Source organism: Podarcis liolepis (genome assembly GCF_965112155.1).
Source record: "Podarcis liolepis genome assembly, chromosome: 16".
NCBI classification, from domain to species: Eukaryota; Metazoa; Chordata; class Lepidosauria; order Squamata; family Lacertidae; genus Podarcis; species Podarcis liolepis.
This window is the reverse complement of record NC_139567.1, coordinates 40,241,784-40,269,433: the sequence shown is the minus strand read 5'-3', so window position 1 is coordinate 40,269,433 and position 27,650 is coordinate 40,241,784. Positions and strand designations below refer to the sequence as shown.

Genomic DNA, 27,650 nt, shown 5'->3' with positions numbered 1-27,650 from the left:
AAAAGTGCCAAATTTTGATGGCATTGTGCTTCTAATCATCTTTACTTTCATGTCAAAGGGATGCAGATGGCGCTGTGGTCTAGACCACTGAGCCTTTTGAACTTGCCGATCAGAAGGTTGGTGTTTCGAGTCCCCGTGACGTGGTGAGCTCCCGTTGCTCTGTCCCAGCTCCTGCCAACCTAGCAGTTTGAAAGCACGCCAGTGCAAGTAGATAAATAGGTACCACTGCGGCTGGAAGGTAAACGGTGTTTCTGTGCGCTCTGGCTTCTGTCACAGTGTTCCACGGCGCCAGAAGCGGTTTAGTCATGCTGGCCACATGACCCGGAAAGCTCTCTGCGGCCAAATGCCGGCTCCCTCGGCCTGAAAGCAAGATGAGTGTCGCAACCCCATAGTTGCCTTTGACTGGACTTAAACGTCCAGGGATCCTTTACTTTTTTTTTTAAACTTACATGTCCTATATTCTAATAGCAAACTCATTCTCTGAGTGCCAATTCTCATGTAGCTAAAACAATGTCATTCACACACATCTCCTAGCAGACTTCAGGGAATAATGTTTTGCAGAATTTCAAAAACATTACAACAGCCCAACATAGTTTAAAGCCTACTCAGTGGCTACAGATCATCAACTCTCTGCTGAGGAAAGGAAAACCAGGTGGAAATGGGGGGAGGGAATGGAGTATCCTGAAAAAGGCTCAGGTGGCTGCCTAGAACCCTCAGCCAGGAGGAAGCCACATAGAAACAGTTTGTTGTATACACACATAACTACAGCTTTTTGTTTGATTAATTGGCTCATTTTTTTAATTGGCTCAACTGAGAATGGTAACATTGACTAAGAGAGCAGTAGGCTTTTAATGTTTTGTTCTTTGCAGCACCAAACCATGATAGCAAGTACGTACCACTTTAGAAGAAGCATTCTTCCTCATCTGATAGACACTGGGGAATACCTCTTCTAAGACAATGTGATGTGTGTGTGTATCCTCAAAAAGTAAATGTGTTTTTTCCTTAAAGCTATTATATTTCTATGAAGATTTAATTGATTGATCAATTAACTGACTAATATAATTAATCAGCAAAGATTTCTTCATTCATGTGATATAGCCCAGAGAGAGAGATTCACAGTGTCTGCTTAACTTTACCATATTGCCATATTGAATTTTGTGTTTTACAGCCAAAATACTGCATTCCACATTCATTTGATTTTTAAATTAGAAATCTCTCTTACAAATACATAGATGTATATAAAAAGCTAAGCCAAATAAGATTGTCAGGACTTCTATTGGATCCATCCAATTTTTGAATGTCGGTCACCTTTTCTGAACATTTTCTAAATAGAATTATCTCTAGGAGACACACTATAAACATTAAAGTAAGCAAACATGCCTCTATTCTCTAGAGACCCTGAGATCCTATTTTGTTTAGCCATAAACTGCATTTTTAAGCAGAACCCAACACAACAAACGAAAGGAAATGTTCAGTGCTACTGTACGTCTTTATTAAAAATGTTTTAATACTAAACTCTCCAGTAGCAGCTGGCCGGGCTTCTGACATTCCAGTTCCTCATTTCTAATTAAGCCTTTTGATTTACAGTAAGACTTATGAAGCGTGCTGAGATGGGGGAGCGAGTAAGCTTGTTTTGGGGTTTGGTTTGGTTTTTTGTTACTTTAACGCATTGTATGGTTATTTTTGCCTGAAGAAAACGAATTGGGTGTCCCCCGCGCTTCCAATTAAAGCAATCTTTTGGTGCAATTTTGAGGTGGTTGAATTAGACGCAGCTTCTAGTAGATTCTGTATTATTAAGATCTGCTTAAAAAGAGTTCAGTAGCAGATGCTGAGATTACAAATGCAACATTCTAATTGTTCTGTATTCTAATGAGAGCTATTGTCGCCAGCCAGTATTTTAGAACTGTTATGATGCAGCCCTGGACGCAGCTGCCGCTGACCCCTCAATTGCAGCATTAACAAACCCCTCTTTGTTATCACTATGGGAAATCTCCTAGCTGCTGAGGGTGTGATTTCAACACAGAATGGCATTCATGTTTGGAGTGGAGTGTGGGGAACCTTCACTTTATTTTACTTTGCTTTATTTACAGTGTTTATAGGGCACCCCGTCACAGGGGTTCTTAGGGCGGCGTAAACTGAAGCAGATTAAAAGGCTTGAGAAAAAATTTAAAAAGATATTTGCCTGGTGCTTAAATCATACTAAAATAGATGCCAGACAACTCTCTTTTCTCTGAGTCTCAGGTTCCGTTCAAAACACCTCCAGTTTTAAAAATGAGGAGAAGGGAAGATGAATAGAGCCAGCCTTGTTTTATTTGTTTAGAGAATGGAAGCTGTCACTAGTATTTAGGGATTTTGGAGAATTCAGTTAAAATGGAAAATGGTATTGGAAATTATGTCAGTTTGCATGCCCATCTGCAAACAGGAATGATAATGAGGCAGGCGAATGTGATTGGTATTCATTGTCAGCATTCCCCTGCCCCGGTCCTCAATTTGCTTGCCATCATTTCCCCCCAGTACCTTCTTGAGAGCACCCCCAGGCCCTAATGAAATGAATGACGTGGGCTCTCCTAACAAGAACACATTATTAAATTTGGCCATGGTGAACAGTGAGCCGAATAACATAATTTTTGCGGAATCCAAACCGCAGCGGAATGAAAACGGTGCTGTGTGGAACCGATGTGGGGCGGAATGGAAAGAGATGCCCTTTTTAAAACCTTGATTGTAGCGCACTTGTAGCTGCAAAGCTTCTCTATAAGCAAGAGCAATCACCAGGAGGAACTGTCCCTCAGTGATCAATCACTTGCTTTGCATGCAGAGGTTCCCAGTGTTAGGATGACTGGCATCTTCAGTTAAACAAGGATCAGAAAGCAGGTGATGGGGAAATGACCTTTTTTGCCTGAGACCCTGAAGAGCTGGACTCAAGGACTGAATACTCTTGTGGCATAGATTTTGACTGGACAAACAGCACTCTAATCGACACCTGGTCTGGAAGCACCATCTAAATTTCCCACAATGCCCCAAAGTGGCAGCACATCCAAGTCACTGTGGGTAATTTAAGTAGCGACTTCAAGGTCTAGTCTCCTGGCACTCATCAGAACATTGTTTGGTTGTCTGCCGCTGCCGCCAGGTGAACCCACCAGGCCTCACTGACTGTTGAAAAGTATTCCCTCAAGTGTTACTTCATTACTCTATTTTTGGACAAACTGTCCAATATGCACAGTAGACCGGGGCGGTATGTTTCTGTTGCAGTTTCCAAAACACCATCTTGTGCTTCAGAGAGGGAAACATTGCCAAACTCTGCTGATATTGAATTTCTTTGTCAGTCGGATGTAATTTCTGCAACAGAAATTCTATCTTCGAGCGGTCGATACAAGAACATTTGGAAGTCATCAGGCAAACTGTAATAAACGATTCTTGTCCCAGGCCTCTTTTATCAGTATGAGTTGAGAGGATGGAGATTCCTTCTTTAAAAAATGAAATAAATTTGAACTTGTGGTGTGATCCAGCCAAAGTTAATAACTTTTCTAGTCAATGGGCTTTGGTGGGTGAAGTGTTAGAGTTGTACCAGAGAGATCTGAGTTCAGACCCCTCACCCAGCTGTGAAGTTCATTAAGCTAGTCTTCCTCTCTTGTAAGGTTGTTGAGAGTGTGAAAATGGGACAACTGTGTGGTGATGCAGGATAGAGCATTCTCTATGGTGGCTGACTGCTTTTGGAATACCCTCCCCTTGCCAGCTTGCCAGGCTCCAATATTGCTGTTATTCCGGCACTTAGTTAAAACATAGATTAGTTTGTTCAAGCATTTTGAAATGTTTTTACTGCTTTAGCCTGATTTGCTTTTTTCACATGCCTATTCTGGTGAGTTCAGTTATTGAAGTTTACTTTATGTATAAATTTATTATCTTTTCTTTCTTTTGCGATCACTCGTAGCCGAGTAAGATTGTCTTCCATAAACACGATTTTAACAATGAGTCCGTAAGTGACTGTGGGGGCCAATTATTGATCCATATGTCCTTCCACAGTGGGGACATTGGTTCCTGGGTGGGAGTTGATCACGGTGTATTATAATATAATATAATTAATATAATATAATATAATATAATATAATATAATATAATATAATATAATATAATATAATATACCCCCACCCTGGTATCAGTATTAGTGAGATACTTGAGATATTTGTAATAACTTCAAATAACCTTTCGCATACACCTGTTAGGATTTTCTTTCCTAACAAAATGGAAGGAGTCTTCCTCTATCAGAGGAAACATGCAAGCCAATAAATTTGAAATTCCACTTACTTCAGTGGAGAGAGTTTGTTTTACTTACTGCACTTAACAGTCACCCAGTAACTTGCCTTCTCTGAGCAATGGACAAGAAGTGTCAAATCAAATTAAAAACACAGTGGCTAAGATGCAGTTTGATTAGCAGCATTGAAACAATTAAAAGGAGCTAAAATCCACACCAGACAGAAAAGCTATAACCTTAAAAAAAAATATGGGAGTGTAACAGGCGTGTCAAAACTCAGCAAAATGGGATGGAAAGTATCAGATTTTTAAAGCCTGGGAGAATAAAAAAAAAGGTTTTGCTTGGCACCTGAAAGAGGTTCACAAAAGACTTTTTCAAGTACTCTTGACACCATGCACAGTAATTGTGCAAATGGAGGTCAGAGGGATGAATGTACTAGCTCCACCCCTTCATCCTTCTCATCAACCCTAGGTTCTAAAATGCGCAGGAAACCTTCATGAGTGCAGGAGGCTCCCTGCTGTAGCTATCATGTTCATCCCCACAGGGTCCCCCCCCCATATGATTACACTGTGTCAGAACAGCAGGCAAACCTCTTTGGGACTTCCATAAACAAGGGGCCACTACTGAGAAAGCCCCAACTCCTGTGACCACCCTCCATATCTCAGATGGCAGGGCACTTTGTGGCTGTGCTGGCTGCAGCTGATGGGGGTTGAAGTTCAGCACTACCAGTGGACTAGTGGGGTTTGTTATGGCATTGACAAATTTATTTAGCATGTGTCTCTCCTTCCTTTCCTCCATTATGGAACGAAGGTGGTGTACGGTAGGAGTGGGCAGACTCAGGCTTGCTGGATCTACTTTGTTTTTCACTACAACCCCGAGATGCACCAACCAGAGTCAAATGCAAAATAGAGAAACAGGGAAGTGGGCACTATCCTGACCCCAGTGACCTGGACACTGTCAGAGGCTGCAGGGGCACCAGATGGAGAGATGAGTCGGGTTCCAGGCTCAAAGTGGACTGATGAACATAAGGAGACCATTGCGCCTGATGCTATTGGACAGGAGCCCCTCAGAAGAACCTCTCAGCCCCCAAGAACTTATAGGGCCAGAGGCCAGATCTTCACAAGCACCTTTCTTTGAAGAACCAGATATCTCCCTACACACACCACCAGTCTGGTGGTGCAAGGAACAAACCAAGATGAAAGCTATGGAATGTAGGAACAGTGTCCATCTTCAGGCCAGAGAGCTGGCCCTAGGAGCCTCTGATGTTCTCCACAAGAGAGTGGAGCCTGGAGGAGGTAGTCTGGAGACAGATGTTCACAAGGCCTCAGCCTGCTCCCAACTTTCACCAGGCCTGTCCGTGCTCCAGCAGCCTTCAACCTAGCCTTGCCCCTCCGGCCTTGTTGCTTTCTCTGTGGGATCTAGCATTGGAACAGAATATGGTGCCCCTGAGCACATGCTCAACCCAGAACTGGAACCCACACACATTTCTTTTTTTACCCAAAGCTTTATTGATTTCAGCAGCCTCATTTAAGGGAAGGAGAAGCTTTTTGTTGTTGGCATTGCTAAATGGTTGGGATGTCGGATTCTCTAGCCTTTATCAGAGGTAACTTGCCACTTTCCCGGCACTCGGCTTGAGATCCTTGTTGACCTCCCCGTCTGCGTCTCCCGGCAGGATACAGGCAAGGTCATGATCGGCGATCCCACTCAGCGTGAGAGGGACACACCACTCCTCCCTCCTCCCTGCTTCCCCCAGGGAGGGGAAAGAGACAGACAGAAATCTATTTACATGTCTTTATTTCCGTCATTGCAGCAGTACAGAGAAACACGTTCACTCTCCAGTCTCCAACAGTAGAGAGATATAAACTCCACCCCTGTACTTCCAGTACAGGTCAGATGACACTCTGAGCTAACATCCGGTGCTCAGCACAGTGAATAGACTGCCCCTTTGTTCCCATGGTACAGTCCCAAACATCAACATCCTGTTTTGCATTCCAGCAACTTGCAGCTCGCTCTCGCATTGCTGCTTTTCCGTAACATGGGATTCTGTATCATTGCTTATTTACTGCAAATCACCTGGAAAGCTACCAGTAGGTCCCAATTGTCCTTCTGCCAGCTGCTGGTATACGTGTGGAGACAAGGCACTGTTTTCCCTCATTCTGTGTAGTTTTAAGAGGTGGAGGCTGAGTTCTGTAAGGGGTCAGCAGCCAGCGGCCAGGGAGCCAAACCCGGCAATCGCCAATCACTCTCTAGTCTCTCCAGAGCAATCATCCTGTTTTGTCCTATTTGCGATTTCCACTGCAGTGTGGGTCAAATTATGGGGGGGGGGGTTGTCATGCTAAAAGGGGAGTGCTGGGGAGCAGAAGTCACTAGGATGGGGAAGAGCAAAACCCAGGTGAGGAAGCAGAGGGTGGGGGGACACTGCCCCACTGTCAAAGGCTCACTGTTGTCACCTGCCAATCTCATTGCTAACTACCTGTTGTTCAACGCAAGCGAGACTCTCGGCCCCTTACGTATTGGGTTGGAGGGCTGAACCCCCTTCGAGCCCTGTGGTCCCAAGGTTTCTTCCATCCAAACCCTAAGCAGATGCTTAGCACCAGCAAGGTGGCTGGTGGCAATGAAAGTACATTCTGTGGCAATTCAGCGGAAGCCTAAATGTCTGCAAAAGAAGTTGAGCAATAACTAATTGGGAATAATGCAACCCCCCCCCCAGCATTGCTAAGTTAACAGACACCTGAAGGGAAATGCAAAACCATTGACTCTATTTATGCTCAAACAGAATGAACCATCTTTTAAAACTCGAGGCAATGATTTCACGCTGGAGTCTGCCTTTGAAATTTATTTGCTGGAGATAGATTCTTTCCCTTCTGGAGCATAACTTAATATTCCTAAAAGTATATTTGTTTTCCTCCTCAAAGAGAGAAGAACTAACTTCTTAGAGGCATGGGAAGAAGCCATTTCTGCTGCTTTTATAGCCAATTCCTTTTATACAGGAATTGTGGGTCAGACAACCCATTTTCCCTCACGAATACCTGGGGACTGTTGGGATTACTTGGTTTTGTTTCGTTTTTTTAAAAAAATGTGAATCTACCCCTGGAGCGCCACCAATAGTTGCTAGACATCCCCTTTCCTACTATTCTGTAGATGATTGGAGATTGTTCCTCTTCTCTTGTGGAGGTTAAAAGACTTAGCACTGATGGGCTCCAGGTTCCCTCTGAATTCCCCTACATGGAGTATTTAGGCGACAGCTTTATTTTGGCTGTCTTTAATGGCACTTGTCAAAACCGCTAATGTCTGGTTGCTGATTGTATTTGCTAACCTCATCATCTCCTCCTGCCACCATCTGCCTTTCCCAACCCTCTTTGTCTGATTCCCTCCCAAGTTGAAACAAAACCTTACCATATGGGACCACCAGACCACCAAATTTATGGATTTATTTATTTCCATGAAGTTTTTTTTATTACTGTAAAATCAAAAGTACAAACAAACGGGGGGGGGGGGGGACCTGATTGAAATTACTAAACATAGTAGCAGTAGAGGTTGTATTTTCCCAATGAATAGAGAGCAGATAATGTAGAAAAATGAAAGCAGCAAAACACTTCATAAAAGCTGGTTTTTGTATTTTGGTGGAGGAAGAGAGTTTTGTATATCTGAACTGGATAGATAAGAAATGAAATCCCACCAAACGGTGTAGCATTGTTTAGGGTCTTCCTTTCCTTTTGAAATACAGTGGTACCTTGGGTTAAGTACTTAATTCATTCCGGAGGTCCGTTCTTAACCTGAAACTGTTCTTAACCTGAAACACCACTTTAACTAATGGGGCCTCCCGCTGCCGCCGCGCCGCTGGAGCATGATTTCTGTTCTCATCCTGAAGCAAAGTTCTTAACACGAGGTACTATTTTTGGGTTAGCGGAGTCTGTAACCTGAAGCGTATGTAACCTGAAGCGTATGTAACCCGAGGTACCACTGTATGTAATTTGTGGTTGCTTTTCTCTGCAGTAGCCAGAGCCCGCAATACATCATTTAAACGCACAAACCTGTAAATTTAAATATATAAGCAGTTTCAAATGTTTCATTTCTCTCCTTTTAGCACCCAGAGTTAATTATTAAAATCATGAATTCCCAGATACACATTGTATTTATTACCATCAGCAAATCCCAACTAGTTAACTGTTCCCACTTTTTTTTTTTTTAAAGTATGTCTCTCTCAACAATATATAAGGGTTTGTGACAACATGTGCTTCTCTCTGTTTGGAAACAGGCCAGGTCAGGTTTGTGCATTTAAATGATGTATCGTGGACTCTGGCTACTGCAGAGAAAATCAAAGTGGACTGACGAACATAATTCTAGATATAGGTAGGTAGCCGTATTGGTCTGCCATAGTTGAAACAAAATTAAAAAATTCTTTCCAGTAGCACCTTGGAGACCAACTAAGTTTGTTATTGGTATGAGCTTTTGTGTGCATGCACGAAAATATTGGTATCTGAAGAAGTGTGAACGCACCCGAAAGCTCATACCAGTAACAAACTTAATTGGTTTCTAAGGTGCTACTGGAAGGATTTTTTTTATTTTGATGAACATAAGGAGACCATTGCACCTGAGGCTGTTGGACAGGAGCCCCCCAGGGCAACCTCCAGGAAACCCAGAGCAGGGTATGGAAACCATAGCAGGGCACCTGCTTTGCATGCAGAAGGCCACTGATGTAATCCTCTGCATCTCCAATTGGACTGGGAGAGACTCCTACCTGAACTCCTGGAGCGCAATTGCCAGTCTGTGTCTACACTAAGACAGATAAACCAATGGACTGACTCAGAGTAAGGTTTTTCCTATGTCCCTGTGCCCACCTTGTCCAACAACAGATATTCAGCAGCAAACTGCGTCTGAAGATGGAGGTTCCATGTGGCTATCGTGTGTGTGTGTGTGTGTGTGTGTGTGTGTGTGAATTAATTCATAACAAATGAAATCTATTTCATCTATATCTACTCATGTGTACCAGAAAATCGCAACCTTCTACTGCTTCTTACAACTACGTAACCCCAAAGCTATTGCGTTGTTTGGATTTATTTTAACAATTGGGTGCTGATGAAAAGCCCTGGCTTCAGATCACAATAAGGACATGCAGAATAAATGCAGTGAAATATGCCAGTTCATAAAATACACGCGTGTCAGGTAGAATCTAGATCGCAAAAGGGGGTCTCTGCGGCTTTGAGTCGGAGCTTAAAGGTGGCTTAAAGGAAATGTCCCGGGGTAGCCAAAATGGGCAAGGTTTGCTCTTGCTCCACTGTGTATTGTTATGGCTTTTGAGGATTTAATACAGGAGTTTCAGAATTGCAGGCTTTCTGGCCTAATTTTTCTTTGTAAGATGTAAGGGGGAATAAAATGTGTGCGATGATATTAATTTGCTGTTAACTAATATGGCACAACATCAGTGGGCGACAGTTAATCTATCAAACCCTGCCATGGCCCCTTTCTTGTTGTTTTAATATGTTATAGGGATGAAATGTGTTTTTCAGATATGTTTTATATTTGTACCAGGTAATGGAAAGTACAATATATTATGTGCTTTTACCCTAGAGGGAGGGGGGAATTGTGAGGGAAATAATTGAACATCGTAAATCTTACCCCGCACTTCAGCCTTTCTTTGCCTTCTGTTTTGTATCTCTCATGCAAAGTTCTTAAACCCAGCCTCGTCCATCACAACACGGCCCCTGCTCTGGCATGCATGGTATCCCTGGCCTGGCTCTAAAGAGCTGAACAGGGTGTCCTTGGTAGTCTGGGCTCCAAGACCATGTCAAAACCTGCTTTTGAAAGCCCTCTCTATAAGTGACCCACTTTGCAGCAATGGGGGGAAGGAGGCGCTCGGGGCAGAAGGCTCCAAGTTCAATCCCTGCAGTCTCCAGGCAGAGCTGGGCAAGACTGCCATCTGAAACCCTTGGCATAAGGCAGCTTCATAGAAACATGCTTAGTTGCTTTCTAATGTTTGTCAACGTCTTCCTGGAACTTCTATGGTTTGCGCACGCAAAATAAAGGTGAAGGGACCCCTGACCATTCGGTCCAGTCGTGACCGACTCTGGGGTTGCGGCGCTCATCTCACTTTATTGGCTGAGGGAGCCGGCGTACAGCTTCCGGGTCATGGGGCCAGCATGACTAAGCCGCTTCTGGCGAGCCAGAGCAGCGCACAGAAACGCCGTTTACCTTCCCGCTGGAGCAGTACCTATTTATCTACATGCACTTTGACGTGCTTTCGAACTGCTAGGTTGGCAGGAGCAGGGACTGAGCAACAGGAGCTCACCCTGTCGCGGGGATTTGAACCGCCGACCTTCTGATCGGCAAGTCCTAGGCTCTATGGTTTAACCCACAGTGCCACCCACGTCCCCACAGTAAAATTGCTAGTTCATAAAACACACCAATATCGATCTAGACAGAGGTGACCTAGGTTTTTAAACTCCTAGGTCAGAGTTTAAAGGGGCCATTTACCCATCTAGTTCGGTGTTGTCTTCAGCAGCTTTCCCCACCCTCATGCCCTCTAAATGCCCTCCGTAATGTCCTCAGCCATGTCGGGAGTTGTAGTTCAAAACACCTGAGGGCACCAAGTTTGGGAAGGTTGGTCAAACAGCATCACTCTTCAACTGATGGGTTTGGAACCCCACCTCTGAGTCACAGTCTGATCTAAGGTGGGTTGCAACCGTAGCACTCTCACCTCCACATAAATTTATGATAAACAAAATATTAAGGAATGGGTCTACACATGCAGGTTTTGGTTAAAGGTGAGTCCTGGGTCTGGAAGAATGAAAGAATACTAGTTTGCACTAACTCAGAAGTGGTTCTCCAGGGTTTTGCCCAAACCTAGCTGGAGATCTCAGCAATTGAACCTGGTTCCTTCTACATGCCAAGCAGGTGTTCTTTACCACTGACCTGTGGCTTACGATAACAAAAGGAGGCAGGCAGGTTGTACTATACATTAGAGAGGGAGACTGTAGACTCACAGCTGCTGCCCTTGGCAAGAAACATTTGGCTAATGGCTAGTTTGGCATCAATATTTTTCTTAATGTTTTGGGCAGTATACTAATGGCTAAAGTTCAGTTGGATCTGAAACTTTTAAACCTAAACCCACACAGCCCAGGAGCACATGTGAAGCAGCAATAAAAGAAAATAATGGTTTTAAGCATAGACAAAATGTCTTTGATTCACTGCTGAGCAACTGCCACCAACCACCGCACATCTGGATTTGGGGAAAGTCTTCCAGGTCAAAAATCACGACTTCTAGAAATGAAGTATTTCTGATAGCTATTAGGTGTGTGTGCGTGTACATGCATTTCAAATAATGAGGACTATCCACAGACTAATAAATCTGCCTTGGGTATGTTTACATTCAGCCATGTCTCTGAAGGGACCGACAGATCAGATGTTTTGGTTTAGAAACTTTCCATCATGATATGGTGACTATGTGATTCCTTGCACAGTAGGCTTAATAACTTCCTTTTTCTCTCCCCCCGCCATCGCTGTTAAGATTTACTACGTAGCTTACGCATGCCCTTATCAGACAGTAATCTTAAAAGGTTTTCCTGTCTTGCTAACAGTGCACTTCGTTTTGAGTCGATGCTGAGTAAATATAATTGAAGAGCAAGTTACGTTCCCAAGCATCTGGCGAAGTTCCTCTTAGTTAATCGTTTCTGTGCAGAGATAGATACACAAACACAAAAACACACACACAATGTGCTGGCCTACGTGATGACTCGAAGGGCGGGAAAAACCTGCACTCTTTATCTGCCCTTCTTTTGCATTCTATTTGATCATCTTGTGGCAACGTTACCTGAAGCCGTTTAACAGTGTTAACATGAGGCAGTGCGATGTGTTTCGGGATGGGCAAATTTATCAGTTTCTTGTTCTCTCCAGTCAGTTCATTTCTCCACCAGTTTGTGATTATTGCTATCATTAAAAAAAAATCCTGATGAAAATTTCTCCAAATACATATATTTTTGCAGCAGTTTCCCCTAATATAATGTATTTTGCATGTTAGATTCACTTTTATATGCATTTTATGCACACTTGATTCTAGTATTTGCATTTTTGCACATGTTGCTTGTTTGGAGAACGGTGTTGCAAAATTCAGAGAAAAGTGAGTTTCAAAATATAGCTGTAGTTCGTTTTGCATACAGTTTCATAAAGTGTGAATTTATCAGGTTTGCCTTTAAATGCAAACTGAACCAGATTTCTTTCCAGCCCTAGTTATCTTAAAAGGCTTTAAGAAAATCTTTTAATGGATCACTTTGTATATGTAGAAAAAGAAACAATGAGCTAGATTAAAAAAACAACTAATCCAATAATTATTAATGGAGCTCAGGCTTCAGCTCTGGATTCACCAAATGATTCTCTCAGCCCAGGTGCTAATTTAGCATGAGAGGAGATTTCATATTGGAGCTTGTTGGATGAGTCTAATATAATGTCCATTCCATGTGCAAAAGCAGCTTTGGTTTTTTTCTAAGCAGTTGCCTGTAAATGCTTTTATAAAACCATTCCTAGTTTCAACAGTTATTGGAGGTTTCTTAACAAAAAATTAATGTTAGAGCCATTTATGTTAAATTTAATGTTAAAGACATTTATTTGTGGGGAAATTTGACCTTTTTAAAAGTTTATGTACAGCAGCAGAACTGCACTTCAGTGGCTTTTCATTTTGTTGTTGTTGTTGTTGTTCATAATAATAATAATAATAATAATAATAATAATAATAATAATAGAATGGAATGCTTCCCTGAGTCTTCAGATGTTTCACATGGCATTCTTACTGATCCTTACAACAGCCCTGCTAGGTAGGTCACACTGCAGATGAAGAGTTGGAGATAAGAGTCGTTGGGAAGCCTGTAGCCCTCCAGATGGTGTTGGCTGTTAACTCCCATCAGCCTCAGCCAGCATGGTCAGTGGTTGGGGATGCTGGGAGTTGCAGTCCAACTCCTGAAGATCTGCAGCCTCCCTTCATCCTAAGTCCACGTAGTAAATCCCTAACTGAGTTTCCCCGCCTCTGCTTTTGTAAACCTTGCCGACAACATCAAAGGAATTATTCGTTTGGCATTACTCAACAGCTTTACGGCCAATTCACTACTAATATATTTATTAGTGCACGTAATATATTTATTTGTGCTTTTATCTTGTGTTTTTTTCTCTTGAACTGCCCCAGATCTTTTGATGAATGCAATAAAGAAATTTTGATGTAAATGCAATAAAGAAAGAAATAAATTACCATTCCATCCCACCTTTCTCCCAAGGCGCTCGGGGCATTGTATACAGTCTTTTCCTCCTGTCCAGCTTAATAAGTAGTCAGTCAGTTTGTCCATTTATATACCACTTAATTCGGACTTCCAGTTTAGGCACGTCTGAATGACATGTGATCAGCACGTCATAAAGAGATAATATAAAAGGGCAGAGTGGGCTTAGGTGTGCTCTGCCGACGTGTGTTGGGGTCCAGAATGGAGCCCCCCGTGCAAAACGAGGATTGCCTGTACAGGTAACTCAGCAATATAACAAACGTAAAGGTAAAGGGACCCCTGACCATTAGGTCCAGTTGTGGCCGACTCAATTCCATGGCATCTCCAGGTAGGGCTGGGAGAGAGACTCCCTTCCTGAAATCCTGGAGAGCTGCCTCCAGTCAGTGGTAGACAAGACTGACCCAAATGGACCAATTGGCTGACTTGCTATATGGCAGCTTCCTGGGTTCACGATGATATTTTTTATATTCTAGTACTACTTCTATCAGGTAACTGGTGTGTGTGTGTGTGTGTGTGTGTGTGTGTGTGTGTGTGTGTGTGTGCTGTCCTCTTATCAGGAAGTGTGGCTATGGTAAAGGGTAAAGGGACCCCTGACCATTAGGTCCAGTTGTAACCGACTCTGGGGTTGCGGCGCTCATCTCGCTTTATTGGCCGAGGGAGCTCGCAGACAGCTTCCGGGTCATGTGGCCAGCATGACTAAGCCGCTTCTGGCTAACCAGAGCAGCGCACGGAAACACCGTTTACCTTCCTGCCGGAGCGGTACCTATTTATCTAATTGCACTTTGACGTGCTTTCAAACTGCTATGTTGGCAGGAGATAACAAACATAAAGATTAGTTAAAACCACACAGTGGAAGAGAGAAAATGTGACTTGCCCAGTGAATTAACTTCATGGCTGAATGAGGATTCGAACTGGGTCTATAAGCCTGGAACATTCAATTTCTTCACCTAGGGATTTAAGTCATCTAAACTAAGCATTTTTTTCTTTGCAGTCTCCGTGCAGACCCTCCTGGCTGTTCTGAGCCTGTATAGAACAAATCTTGGAAAGTTCTACAGGGCGAGCCAGGTAAATTGATGCTGATACAGCCTTCCCTTGATATATTTATTGTTTCCCCAATCACAAAATTTGTTTTATTCATATTATACTTTGTCATACCTCAAATGATAATTACCGGTAACTCTCAGTGTTTGGGAGAGGTGCTTTCTGAGATGTCAAAGTCTTTTTCAGTTAATAGTTCTGCTGCTTCACTGAGATTTGAACCCATAAATCCCTTGCCTCCTCTCTCCTTTTACACTGCAATTCTGCTCAGAAGTAAGCCCATTGATTTCAGTGGGGCTTGCACCCATCAGGTAAGTGTGTAAAAGACTGCAGCCTCAGGCACTACACCATGCCAACCCATCATAGTGAAATAGATTTGAAATTTTGACCTTTATTCCTCAAGAGTAAATCAAAATTACAGTAACATATAATCTTTCTGATTATATTTCCTTTATTTTTTTAAATGTGTACTTTACTAAGCTTAGTATGCAAACTGTTACCAGCAAACTAGACCACAATAGCCAGGCCCAATTGCAAACAGATGGCTCTCTCTTGTTCTGACGGCCACATGTTGCCGTAGTGAAAGCTCTGCCCCCGCCCTGCTTCCCCAATCCAGTCAAAACATCATTTTTCAGAAGGAAATAACCTTGATAGTTCTGGACTGCCAAGTGAAAATTCTCTAGATGACTGCATGGAATTTATCAAGACTGCTAACCTAAAGAGCACTTAAATTTTCCTGAAAGCTTTAGTATGATACTTGTTTAAGTTGTTCTTGAAGAAAAGGTAGATCTTCAGAGAGAAAACCGACCCCACCTGCACAGGTGTGGACAAGAGAGCACAAGACTCGCATGAGCCACAGATTAATCATGCAGGCTTGCTCTCCTGAGCGCCCGCATTTGCAGGAATGAATAATAGACATTAAATGTCTGAGCCGTGTAACTCACGCTTGCATAAAGTCAGCTCTAAATGCAAACAAACTCTTAAAATCTGGATGTTTTATATTCTCAAGAAGAGAGCAAGAGAGTGACTTAGTCCAGGGTCACTCAGTAAGCTTCATGGCTGAACGAGGATTTCAATTTGGCTCTATGAAGCCTAGACAGTTCAACAATTTCACCCAGGATTGTATGCTCTGACGTCTGCCATCAGCAAAAGGGACTTGGGACCATTGGAAGTCTGCACCCCTTTCCTCCCATGACTAATTCAGGGCAAGTGAGAAACCCAGCGGGGGCCCATCCACCAGCCAGGGAAAGAGCAGACACAGAAGCCTGCATTTTCCCTCCCTGCCTGAAACAATACTAGGTTCTAGGTGTCTGATGCTCTGGGACTGGGGGAACAACGGTATAGTCCCATCCATCAGCCAAAGAAATGACATTTTTAAAAATTGATGCACTCCGCTTTGGGAGACAGTGATTGTATGAAAAGCAGGCAGGATAACAATATGTAAAATAAATACTGTAAATCAGGCTTCCTCAACCTCGGCCCTTCAGGTGTTTTGAGACTACAATTCCCAGCATTTCTGACCATTGATCCTGCTAGCTAGGGATCATGGGAGTTAAACCCAATACATAACAGAAGCCTTCTGTAAATAATAGTGTTTGGTCTTAGAACTGGTTCTACCTATTCAGAATAATCTCACAGTGTAGGCCTACTGCAGCTGCTGCTGTTTGGAACCCCCAGAGAAATTACACAGATTTCTCAGGTACCTCAAACTCCTCAGGTCGGTTGGTTTTGCTGAAGCTGGAACTTCCCACATTTGCTTCGAAATGGCATTTTTGGATTAATTTGGTGGGAACTCTCATAGGAGCAGCATCACTTTGGACCCACAGGGGCATGGTTACGTGTCTGAACCATTATTAATTCAATTTATTTTTATTGGATCTGTGCACCCCTCACATCGGAGCCACAAGGCGACTTATGAAAATGTAACAGAATCGCAAGTACAAAAACTGACAAGCGTAGTCGCGTCCCAAAAACGTTAAATAACCAACTCCTCTGTGATTTAAATTAAAGAAAATTCCTCATGCCACAGAAAGAAAATCAGCAACCCCAATACAACGGCTGTTAAGAAAACACCAGCTAGGGAGAAGTGGATGTTTGTTGTAAAACCCTAAATGAACTTGTGGTACTGTTAAAACTATTGAAGGGGGTAGAGAAGAAATATTTTTTTAGTGGCTCCAAAAAGATTGTACAGAGGGCAGGCAGGTGAGCTTCCTCAGGGGGAATATTCCCCATGGAGGGGCTACCACTCCTGTAAGCTAACAGCGGAGGGCGCACTCTGAGAAGGGCCTCTGCGGAAGATCTTAAGTCCTGGGGAGGTTATCTGCAAACAGAAACCATGTGCTTTACTGCAGCAAGGGTAGATTTTGCAAAGCCCTTGGTAGAGTTGCAGTGCCATTAAGTGGCCCGTGGCCCCTCTAGCCCAGAATCCTGCTGTAACAGCAGCCAACCATATTGTTTATTTGTTAAATTTATATCCCACAACTTCCTTCAAAGGAGCCCAAGGCGGCAAACATGCCAGTACTGAACCAGTACAGTTAAAAAGATCAAAATAAAAAAATTCCTTCCAGTAGCACCTTAAAGACCAACTAAGTTAGTTCTTGGTATGAGCTTTCGTGTGCATGCACACTACCTATCTGTAACTGGAACCATGGAAGGCACCACATTGAGCCGCATGAAACTACCTATCTGTAGTTAAAAAGATGTCATAGAAAACCATATGAAGCCCACAAGCAGGACCTGAGCATAGGAATAATGAATAGCACACTAAAAGGAGATTATTAGTAAGATCTTACCAGCCACTCTGAGCGGCTCCCAACAGAATGTGAAAAGCATGATAAAAGATCAAACATTACAAATTTCCCTAAACAGGGCTGCCTTCAGATGTCTTCTAAAAGTCAGATAGTTGTTTATTTCCTTGACATCGGATGGGAGGGCATTCCACAGGGCAGGCGCCACTACCGAGAAGGCCCTCTGCCTGGTTCCCTGTAACCTCACTTCTCACCGTGAGGGAACCGCCAAAAGGCCCTCCTTGGAGCTGGACCTCAGTGTCCAGACTGATCGATGGAGGTGGAGACGCTCCTTCAGCACCTTCCTCCTGCACTTTCCAGAAACTGGCGTTCAGAGGCATACTGCCTCTAGCAGTGAAGAGCATCAGCAGTCATTGATACTCCCTGAGTTTGTCTGATCCTCTTTTGAAGCCTCTCGCGGGAGTGATTTCTCTTCCAAAATTTCCAGTGTCCGTTTTGTCTACTGGATGACTCAGTAGCCGGACTGACAGCTGACAATTGTGAAGCATACATAGCGACAAAATGATGATTGCAGCAGCATATCTGGTGCGTAGGCAACCTTTGCATTGTAACCCCGCCGTGTTTATGGCACATATCTGGTTAGAGCAACACACACGCCCCCCCCCCAACCTCTGCCCGGTTCACTTTCAGCTTGTCATTGGACAAAACCCATACCTTGGCAAATGCATTTAACCTCAACTTTAAACACTCTCTTCACAACATTTTAACACTGATTGCACCTTGGGGGTTTAGCTCAGCAGGCTTCATGTGGATTAGTAATAGCACATGCAAAGTGAACTGACAGTAAAACTTTCACTTGCATTTGGCTGGGCCCCGTGTAAACGCGATCCTGATGAAGTGTGACTAAATCCCCAGCTAAAAACTTTGCCTCCTTTTGCTTGTTTGGAAAGGGCTATTATGTAATGGTATTGAGTGCCCTGCGAATAACTGAGATCTTTCCCTCTCACTAAGGGATTGTATATGCCGATGTATATGTGCGTTCTTGTAATTCAAGATACGTAGTCTATTAAAATGGCACAGAATGTTATCACTGAAACCTAATGGAAAGAAAAGTGTTTGGTTTTCGCTACCCCTGCAACTTCAGGAATTGTGCGCCTTTGAAAAATCTGAATATAATTCTTCTGATTCTCATGCTTCAACCCCCAGTTGGGAATTGCTGCTCCCAGCTCTCTCTAGGGTGTTTTATTATTAAATGATTCTCACCCTATAAATCTCATGTTGAGTGAAATCCTTAAGGTTTTTTGCCATTTCCCTAAATTGAGTATCTCCTATTGCACTGGAACAAACTTTTTTTCCCTTCAGCTTTACACATTTTAGTTTTCTCTGCATAAACAATCTGGTCAAGTATATTGTGAATCGTATGGTGAGAAGGTGGATCAATTTCCCTAACACTGTGGCTTACCAACTTTGAATTTTGCACTCATGCTGAATGCATGCAGCTATATTTGTTTATTCGTATTTATATTCTTCCATCTACAAATTACTTCCTATGGAAATTCTTGAAGTCACAGAACAATAAAAACATATATAAAATAATTTCATGGAACCACTTCCTAGTCCTCAAGAACACCGGCACCAAAAGATTTGGGTTCAGGCCAAAAAGCAACATTATAGTATGTGTCTGTGAAGTTTTAGGTCTACTCATGTGAAAGGGGTCTACTCATAAGTAAGCAATCTCTGAAGCTCTCTTACTACCTGCAGCTGTGTGGTTCAGGAGGCCAGAGCATATAATGTCTCCCTCTTGAGCCTTCCAGTAGCTGGGGTAAAACACAATTCACTTGTTCTGTAGATCTTTGTTCCTGATCCTAGTGTTCCCTCCTAGGCTGTTTCCTGGCAATTGCTTCTGGATCGTGTTTGGACCTAGACTGACTGCATTGCTCCAGCACTACCCTGCCTGTGCCGGTGAGTACTTTGATGAGAGCCTTAGACCTTCTGAAACAGGGACCCTAGCCTATACAGGAGCGTGACAATCACAATATACAGCAAGGTGTGAAATTTGAAGCATAGCTGGGTTTGGGTTTGGATGTTGTTTTGGTAAGTGCAAATGATGCTGGTTTTAATTAAAACGTGAACTGAACCAAATCTCTCCCCCATTTCTTTTTTGTAGTCCAGTAGCATCTGGAGACCCACAGTAAGGGGTATGATGAGAGGAAAAGAATATTAAACCAGTTTAAGTTTTGAAGTGTAGATATTCGTACACCTTCACTCACTCAGCTTCCAATTATTGTTATTCTTCCTAATGAGATTGTGTGCTGGCACTTCCTTAACACCAAACTTATATTTGCTACACATGGAAGCTAATTGCCATGCTAGCTGAGGGCCCATTAGAATGGTAGACCCCAATTCCTCAAATAGAGGAATTAGTTCTTGGCTAATTCCAGTATGATCGTGCCTGATGAACACCACATGGGATAAAGGTTTAGACTAGAACTTTATTGTCTACAACTTCCCAAATATTCTGATGATGTTCTTGGCTCAAAAGGAAAATCAAAATACATTTAAGGATGCATATTTTGAGAGAGAGTGCAGTGCTTTTGTTTTTCAAAGGCACGTATTTCAAAATAATCTCAGATCAAGACAGAAATGGAATAGAATGGGCTTAACGGTGAAACTTGTAAGATGACCCAGACGGGAAATGGGTTGATTCCTCATCCAAGTCTTCCCCCTTCTCTTCTGCCTGTTATCTCTTCATATATTGCCTTTCTTTTTGCCAAGAGAGCTGTTAAGTCAGCTTTGCAGTTCCCTAGTGGTCCCACAAAAGGCTTTTTGATTTCGCACTGGGCCTTTGTTACCAAATGAGGGTAACCAAATGCCCAAGCTTATCACCCACCCCTCTGACTGGTATTGGGCTCAGCTGCTCTGATGTAACAACCTGTGATGCCACAGTGAGCCTACATATAGCTAGCAGCAAAAACTTTCCTGAGCTTCAAGGGCAGGTTCCTCTTCTAAATCAGGGGGTGGGGAATCTGGTGTCCCCCAAATGCTGTTGGGACTCCCATCAGTTCCAGCCAGCATGGCCAACAGTCGGGAATGATGGGAGGTGGAGTCCAAGGCATCTGGTGGTTACCAGGGCAGTGAAAGTGGCCCTGTAGCAATCTCTTTTCTCCAAGAGCTGCATACACTCAGCTGTGTCCCCGTAACTCCTAGAAACTCTTTTACAGACTCGTCTTGGAAGTACTTTGCGTAACTCTTCCCACTAGCTTATTGGCATGTGCTTCCGTTCCATATGGCTGCAAGGGTTTGGCCCGGGGGGTCTAGTATTGATAAAAGGATTTTCTGGCTAGTTTATTTCTCACATATCCCCTTTAATATCCATCTTGGATGTAAGAGGTTTATAGAGAAGGAAGAAAATAAATCCATCAGGACGGTATAATAAAAATAATAACTATACTACGGATTGTAAAAATTTTGTTAGCATACCAAAGTTGTCTGCTCCTCGGTTTTATTTTATTTTTTTATTCTACCACATATTCCTATTAACTGTGTTTTATGCCGGGTAGTCTGATGTGAATTGGATATTAATTTGCCTCCTGTGCTTTGGAGGAGAATGTAGTTTAATATAGTTACTCTCCATGGTTAAAGTTGCTCTCTAAAATGCTCACTCACCTCTGGAATGAACCCTATTTGGCTGGAACGGGTCTATTATGATTATTATTATTTTAAAATTCATATATTCCCCTTGTACTTGTTGGTGACTTGTTAAGCAGATTCCTATTTTTATTCGTAAACTGCCTTGATTGCCTGTGTCCAGATAAATAAGCTAAAGAGCGGAAGCTTTCAGTCTCCACCAGCACAAGGGAGGGATGGAGAGACCTAGCTCAGTGGCAGGGAATCTCCTTGGAATGCAGAAGGTCTCAGATTCAATCCCTGGGAGGGATGGGAACGCTCCCTGTGTGAAGCTATGGAGAGCCACTGGCCATCAGTGCAGGCAGTAGCGAGCGAGATGGACCAATGGCCTTACTTGGGATGAGGCAGCTTCCTATGTGAACAGAAAGTTCGCTCTTATAGCAGGAAACCATCGTTTCCTGTTACATCTGCACCAAGCTAACCTGAGCAGAAGATTAAATAAAAAATGAAACCCAAACGAAAACAGCAATAAAAAGAGCATCATTTTAAAACTTAACTACACTTCCCCATGGGATCAAAACTCAATATTGTGGCTTTGTTTAAACTATGGTCGGGAGGTGGGGTGGGGAATAGCCAGGTTCAAACCATTGTTTTTAGTTTGTTATGTTAGGTTGTACGCCTTGCTTTTGCTTCTCATTTTATGTTTACTTTTATTGTATCTTGCTACTTCATTAGCCACTCTGGGAACATAAGTTTATATCCAAGATATTTGATATACATTATGTAAATAAATCCAACTGCATTCGTTTGCAGAAAGGACTGGTGGTTGGAGGGAAATGGCCACACAATTTCACATAGCTTGCTCTGTTGTGTCTTTTTGAGGCTATCTAGAAACACTCCATAATTTAGAAATCATACTAATTCGAAGAAAACTTTTAAATATTGAGACATTGAACATGTATTTTGGGGGAGGGGGGCGGAGACACACAGGATCTGACTTGCTGAGTTTCCTCCCCCGGCTGCTGCCAACCCTTTATTTACATGCTTTAATGTGTTGTTTAAAGGTAATCCTTCCATTGTTTCCTTTGCCCTTTTGGTGTGTTTTGTTTGGTGTGACTACTGTATATTTTCATTGATGCAACACTTCATGTCTCGCTGGAAGAGATCATGGCTAAACACTTTTAATCCAACAAAATACAACATCGTTGGCTCTGAACTGCTATTGATCTCTTCTTTTTGAAGAAAGCCCTCCCCTCCTTTCCCTTCCTTGTGTCCTTAAGTGCTGTGAAAATACGGAGGAAAAACTGGTAATTGTTAGTAACAGGATCTGGCGGCATTAGAACTTGTATGTCATTCATCTTCAGAGGATTAGAGCAGGTATGAGCTCACAGGCTAAAAGACAGTACACGATAAGATAGATATTTTTAAAAGGAGCCCAAACGTGATTATTGATAGGATTCACAATAGGAGATTTAAGTATTTTAGTGCTAACAACAAGAGTCGGGGAGGCACATACACCACCCTGGGAGAGGCTGGTTGCCTTGTCAAAGAGCGTCCTAGTTCAAATGAAGAGCAAAGCTTGAGATCAAATACCTCTCCAGCTACGGCTTAGCGCAGGTGTTTACTTTCATCAGCCTCTTTGACTAAGGTCACAATGAATGATGTGTTTGATTTTGTGTGTGTGTGTTAGAAAGGCATTGAGTGGGTAGGGAACACTGGCTGCTACCAAAGAGCAAGGTTAATGCTTAACCAAACTGGAGATGACATCTGTCTTTCATGCAAAGATGAGTCACCGCTAAGTTGCTCTTAAGCCAATAAAAGAGAGCAGTGTCTGCTGAAAAGCAAAGACATGTTCGGGCACCGAGGAGGGGAACTTGGAAGTGGTGAGCTAATTGCTGTGCAAAATTAGTGTTCAGAGCAGTCAGTCAGTTGACAGATGAGGACAAGAGAAAGCACGATGTGTTGCTTAGAGGAGAGGGAGGCAGTATGGACTCCTGTGTGTCGCATTGAGGCCGTGTGATCTATTAGACTTATCTGCACTTTAGTTCAGAGGTGGGAAGCCTCAGGCCCGGTGACTTAATGCAGCCCTCCAGACCTCTCTATCTGGCCCTCAGGGCTCTTCTCCAACCACGCCTATCGCCCAAGCCACACTCTTCTCCAGCCCAGCCACACACCCTCCTCAAGTGTTTTTGCCTGGCTGGGATGTGTCTTTGAACTACGATAATACCGCTTGCCTGCCTCGATGGAGGGGTGGGAGTTGAGAAACCTCTGGCTTTTGTGTGGCTGGGAAAAGGTAAGTGTCACATCAATTGCCCCAGCCACTTTGGCCTCTGTCCCTGCCCATCCTTGGCAAGTGGCCCTCCTAAGGTTGCTTATGGGAGAATGCAGCCTACTGGCTGAAACATGTTCATTACCGCTGCCCTAGTTCACCAACAACCGGTGTAATCATCTTTGCTCTCAGTGTGGTGTAGTGGTTAAGAGCAGTAGACTCGTAATCTGGGGAACCGGGTTCGCGTCTCCGCTCCTCCGCCTGCAGCTGCTGGGTGACTTTGGGCTAGTCACACTTCTTTGAAGTCTCTCAGCCCCACTCACCTCACAGGGTGTTTGTTGTGGGGGAAGAAGGGAAAGGAAATTGTTAGCCGCTTTGCGACTCCTTTGGGTAGTGATAAAGCGGGATATCAAATCCAAACTCCTCCTCTTCTTCTTCTTCTTCTTCTTCTTCTTCTTCTTCTTCTTCTTCTTCTTTACATGGGACCTAGCTAAGCTGCCTCCAACATGGCTAGGTTCATGCAGAGAGAGTCCCTTGAAGTCTGTTACACATATTGGGCGTTGGCATCGCCTGACCATGTCACCATTACATGAGCTGCCTCTGAGCTAGCCAGTTGCATGTGAAAGTGCGCCCTATCTCCAATATTTCCACAGTTTTCATAGCACCCTTGGTCTAATTTTCCCAAAGGCCACCCAGAATCTGGCATCAACTTTGATACAGCCGCTTTGCCATAGGCTAGGAGACAGAACATCATATGCTTTCCCCCTGGACTGATAGAAAAGAATCAACCCCAGATTACTCAACTCCCCACTCCCCAATTTCCTAGTAAATGAAAGGAGTGTTGCCAATTCTTCGATGAACTTGACTGAATATTTCATTCCCAGTTTTCCAGTTGGAAACCATTCTGGGTTTTGTTTGGTCTCAATATAGGGGCATGGCCTGCATGCAAGCAAAATGGTGGCTTATATCCAATTCTCCCAAAGCCTTGGGGCTATAAGTGAACTAGGAGCTAACTAAACAGTGTGGAGATTGCTCCTAGAAAGAGCTGACTGTAGGTAACACAGCAGAAAGTGGACTGGAGGAGAGCTAAAATTCATTGAGTCAGTACTAACCAAGAGTGGAGCCTGGCCCTGACAGAACTGTCAGATGAGGAGAGTGATGCAAATATGGTGTGCGGCAGCAATAAATCAGACAAGAGCGGGAAATTGACTAGCATTTTGACAGAGCCAGATGAAACTGATACATAAGTCTAGAAGCTCCATAAAGCCCTTATCAATTTTTAAAGGCCATTTTGGGCTCACTTTGCATCTTTGCTCATGGAAATGTAATAGGGGGTGGTGACATCAACAAGGGCCAAATAACTCGCTGGATAGAAGTCATTGCCCTTTACAGAGTCCAACGTCATGGGCCAGACTGGCTGACCTTGTTGAAACATGCAGTTTTCTAGATGTATGGAAAGACTTAGAGTATTGAGTATCGGGCCTTGACTTGAAACTGAACTGCAGAAGTGATCTAGATGTCTGTAATTGACTACCTTATTCCAGTTCAGACTATCCATCCATCTAGCCCAGTTTTGTCTATTCTAACTGGCAATGGCTGTCTGGTCTCTGGCAGAGAATCTTCCCCATCACCTTTAACTGAAAGGCACCAGGGATTGAACTCAGGACCTCGTACATGGAAAGCATGTTCTCTGCCCTTCTGATGGAAGAGGTGGGTGGTGTCGAAACAGACGTGGAAAATAATTGAGCGAGATCTGCGGATGGCTTGTTTTATGTATTGGAGTGTCAGCACGAAAAAATGTGCAGATGTGATCTGCTAGTGCACAAGCCGGGTTAAGTACATTAGATTTGCTTATGCAGGACAAAACGTTATGGCTCATGCATAATATAGCGCCTTTCTCTGGCTCTTTACTCCATAAGAGTCAATCCTTCTTTTCTTTTTTATCACTCCACTGCATTACAGGCTGAAGGAATAATAGCTAGCGACGATTGCTTCCAGACTTTTATTTTTACACTTTCAAGGACTGGGGGTGGAGAGGGTTGAATAAAGCTGACCTTTGTATTCATTTGACGATGTTAAGCCAAAAAAGTTCCCTGTGAATGCTTCTAAGCTGCAAGGCTATCTTCCTGCTCTCACCTCCTGTTATTAACTCAGCTATGTTTCTATCCCAGCCACCACCATCCAGATTATTATTAAAATCATTCATTCACTGCCTTTGAACCAGAAGCTACCAAGACAATGTAATACATATTAAGACAATCCCCTAAAACATTAAACACCAAAAATTAATATAATTGTTTATATACTGCCATCAAACCAGAAGTTATCAAGGTAGCATACAACATAAAATAATCCATTAGAACACATATTAAACGCCATTAGAGGATAAAAAGTACATCTACCATATCTAATGAACAATATACTTCTAAGAGAAGTGGACCAATAGTCTGACAGTGTAAAGCAGGAATATGGGGAACTGCTACATTAATAAATAAATTCTAAGTATTGAACCTAGGGCCACCAGTGCAAAGCAAGTGCTCTACCACTGAGCTATAGTCCTTTCCTGGTAGTCCAGGTGATATTCGTGGCTGAACAGGGATCTGGTGATCCCAGACCAAACACCCTGTTCTAGCATGGCAGCCTTACATGTGTGTTTTACAAGCATATGATAAAACCGTATGTAGCCTTCTCTGCATCTAGCATTTGGGGCTTTGCAAAGCGTATAGGCGTTCTTCTTTGGGGCTGCTGTCTTTTCAGGACTCGGTAATTTATGGGGAAAGTAGACGAGGACAGAAGGGCATGCCAAAAAAAACCATGAAGGAATCAAGAGATGGGTGTTTGCTAATAGTTCCGCAACAACATTTAACGAGATTCACACGTCTCTTGGAAAAGAGGCAGGAATTCAAACGATGGAAAATTGCAAAATCAATACAAACAGCTGTAAAACTGAGTGCCAGAGGAGGGAGAAGGAACAGCAGATTAAGGGCGGGGGGGGGGGATATCTCTGGTTGCCATTTGAGAACTAGTCTAGTCTAATGTTGTTGCACTGCCCGGAGGCAAGGGCAGTACACTATAACCCCGTCTTACATGTTGACATGCCAGCTCTAAAGAACATCAAGGCAGTAAAAATTGTATGTAAAGAAATGTGGGCCATGGGTCCCAGTTAGTTATTGTCCAAGATTTATGATGATGCTGATGGTGAGTGACTTGTGATCATTGTAAACAGGTGCCATATGGATTCCTATTGATTGACAGCAGAAATCCAAGCCATGTCAATCAGACTGCACTCAATTCTTGGGGTTTTAAAAAGTATTTCTAAAATGTCATTAAGATTGTAAGTTTGGAAGTTTCACAAGATGGCTGAGGACAGTAGTGGATAGGGGGCCGAGTAAGCTTTTGGTGTGGTTTACAGGTTCAATACCATGAAGGGGAGTTTAGGGCAGAGAAAAGGAGTAAAGCATTCACATATAATTCTGGTCACTCAGAAAAGGAGGCTTAATTTAAGCAATCGCTAATCACTCTCATAGGCCCAATTTTGCAGTGGGTGGGTGTGTTTATGTTGCCACCTGTTGTATTATTTCTTTATGGCTGCATCTTTCCGTATGGTTCCTTTAAATACATATGTGCTGCTCTTGAGTAGCTGAGCTGATCTGCAGCCATAGTAATCCTGCAGGATGATACATATATGTGAGATGTTATTTTAGATACTAGAATTGGTTGCAATCACTGTAATCCTACAGGTACATCTGATTATAGAATAAAATAAAATGGGATGTGTTGTGTGCTGCAAAGCCATTTTAGATGTGTAAGTAAATGGGAAGAACTGAAGCACAGTTGACACTTTCGCACAGCCACATCCCTTCCAAGGTTATACAATAATCTAATTTTTGTTGTTGTAGGCATCTGTCTGTCTCAAGAGACAATGGAGTGCGCCTCTGGGGGGTGAAGTCAAACTGCTCCGTTAGCAGCACAAAACAATCAATGCAGGTGTTCATGTTTTGCCTTTCATGCAGGCCTACTATTTTCTCTGTGTGTACGTAGGCAAATGATTTGGAGTGCTGCAATATTGTCTTTTGAAGTTACCTGTGCTTTCTGTGAATTCCCATTGTATATAACAAAACTTGCACTATTGTCTTGAAAATGAAGCACCTTGTGTTTTCAGTCTTCCTCAATGGCAAGCTTTGGAGCATACAGTAGCTAAAAAGCTCCCGTTTCATGGTGATTGGACAGCTCTAGGACACTGGGGACAGAGACCCTGCTGCAGAAATAGTAACAGGTCTTAGACCCTCTGCAACCCTGAACCACTACACAAATGGACTACAGCTCCCATCAGACGCAGCCATGCTGGCTGCACAGGATCAACAGCAGATAAAATAGAGAAGAACAGGAAAATAGAACTCGGGTGAACCATGAATACCTGGGGTGAGGAAGCCTATGGTCCTTCAGATATTTGTTGGACT

The 27,650-nt window shown here is 43.1% G+C and overlaps 1 protein-coding gene across 17 annotated transcripts in view; it reads left to right on the top strand.

The window, feature by feature from the left end:
- The window catches only part of BRIP1 (BRCA1 interacting DNA helicase 1), a 225,737-nt gene that overhangs the window by 125,997 nt on the left and 72,090 nt on the right, over positions 1–27,650 (top strand). For 7 of the 17 annotated variants that reach the window (XR_014520059.1, XM_083479765.1, XM_083479762.1 and 4 more), the window contains one exon: positions 19,177–19,256. Coding sequence is in view for 8 of the 17 variants with exons in the window: in XM_083479765.1 (XP_083335891.1) it covers positions 19,177–19,256 (80 nt within the window). In the remaining 9 variants the exon portion in view is untranslated. Of the gene's footprint in view, positions 1–14,500; positions 14,575–19,176; positions 19,836–27,650 lie in introns of those variants that run through there. The other 10 variants (XR_014520060.1, XR_014520061.1, XR_014520062.1 and 7 more) reach the window with 6 other exon arrangements.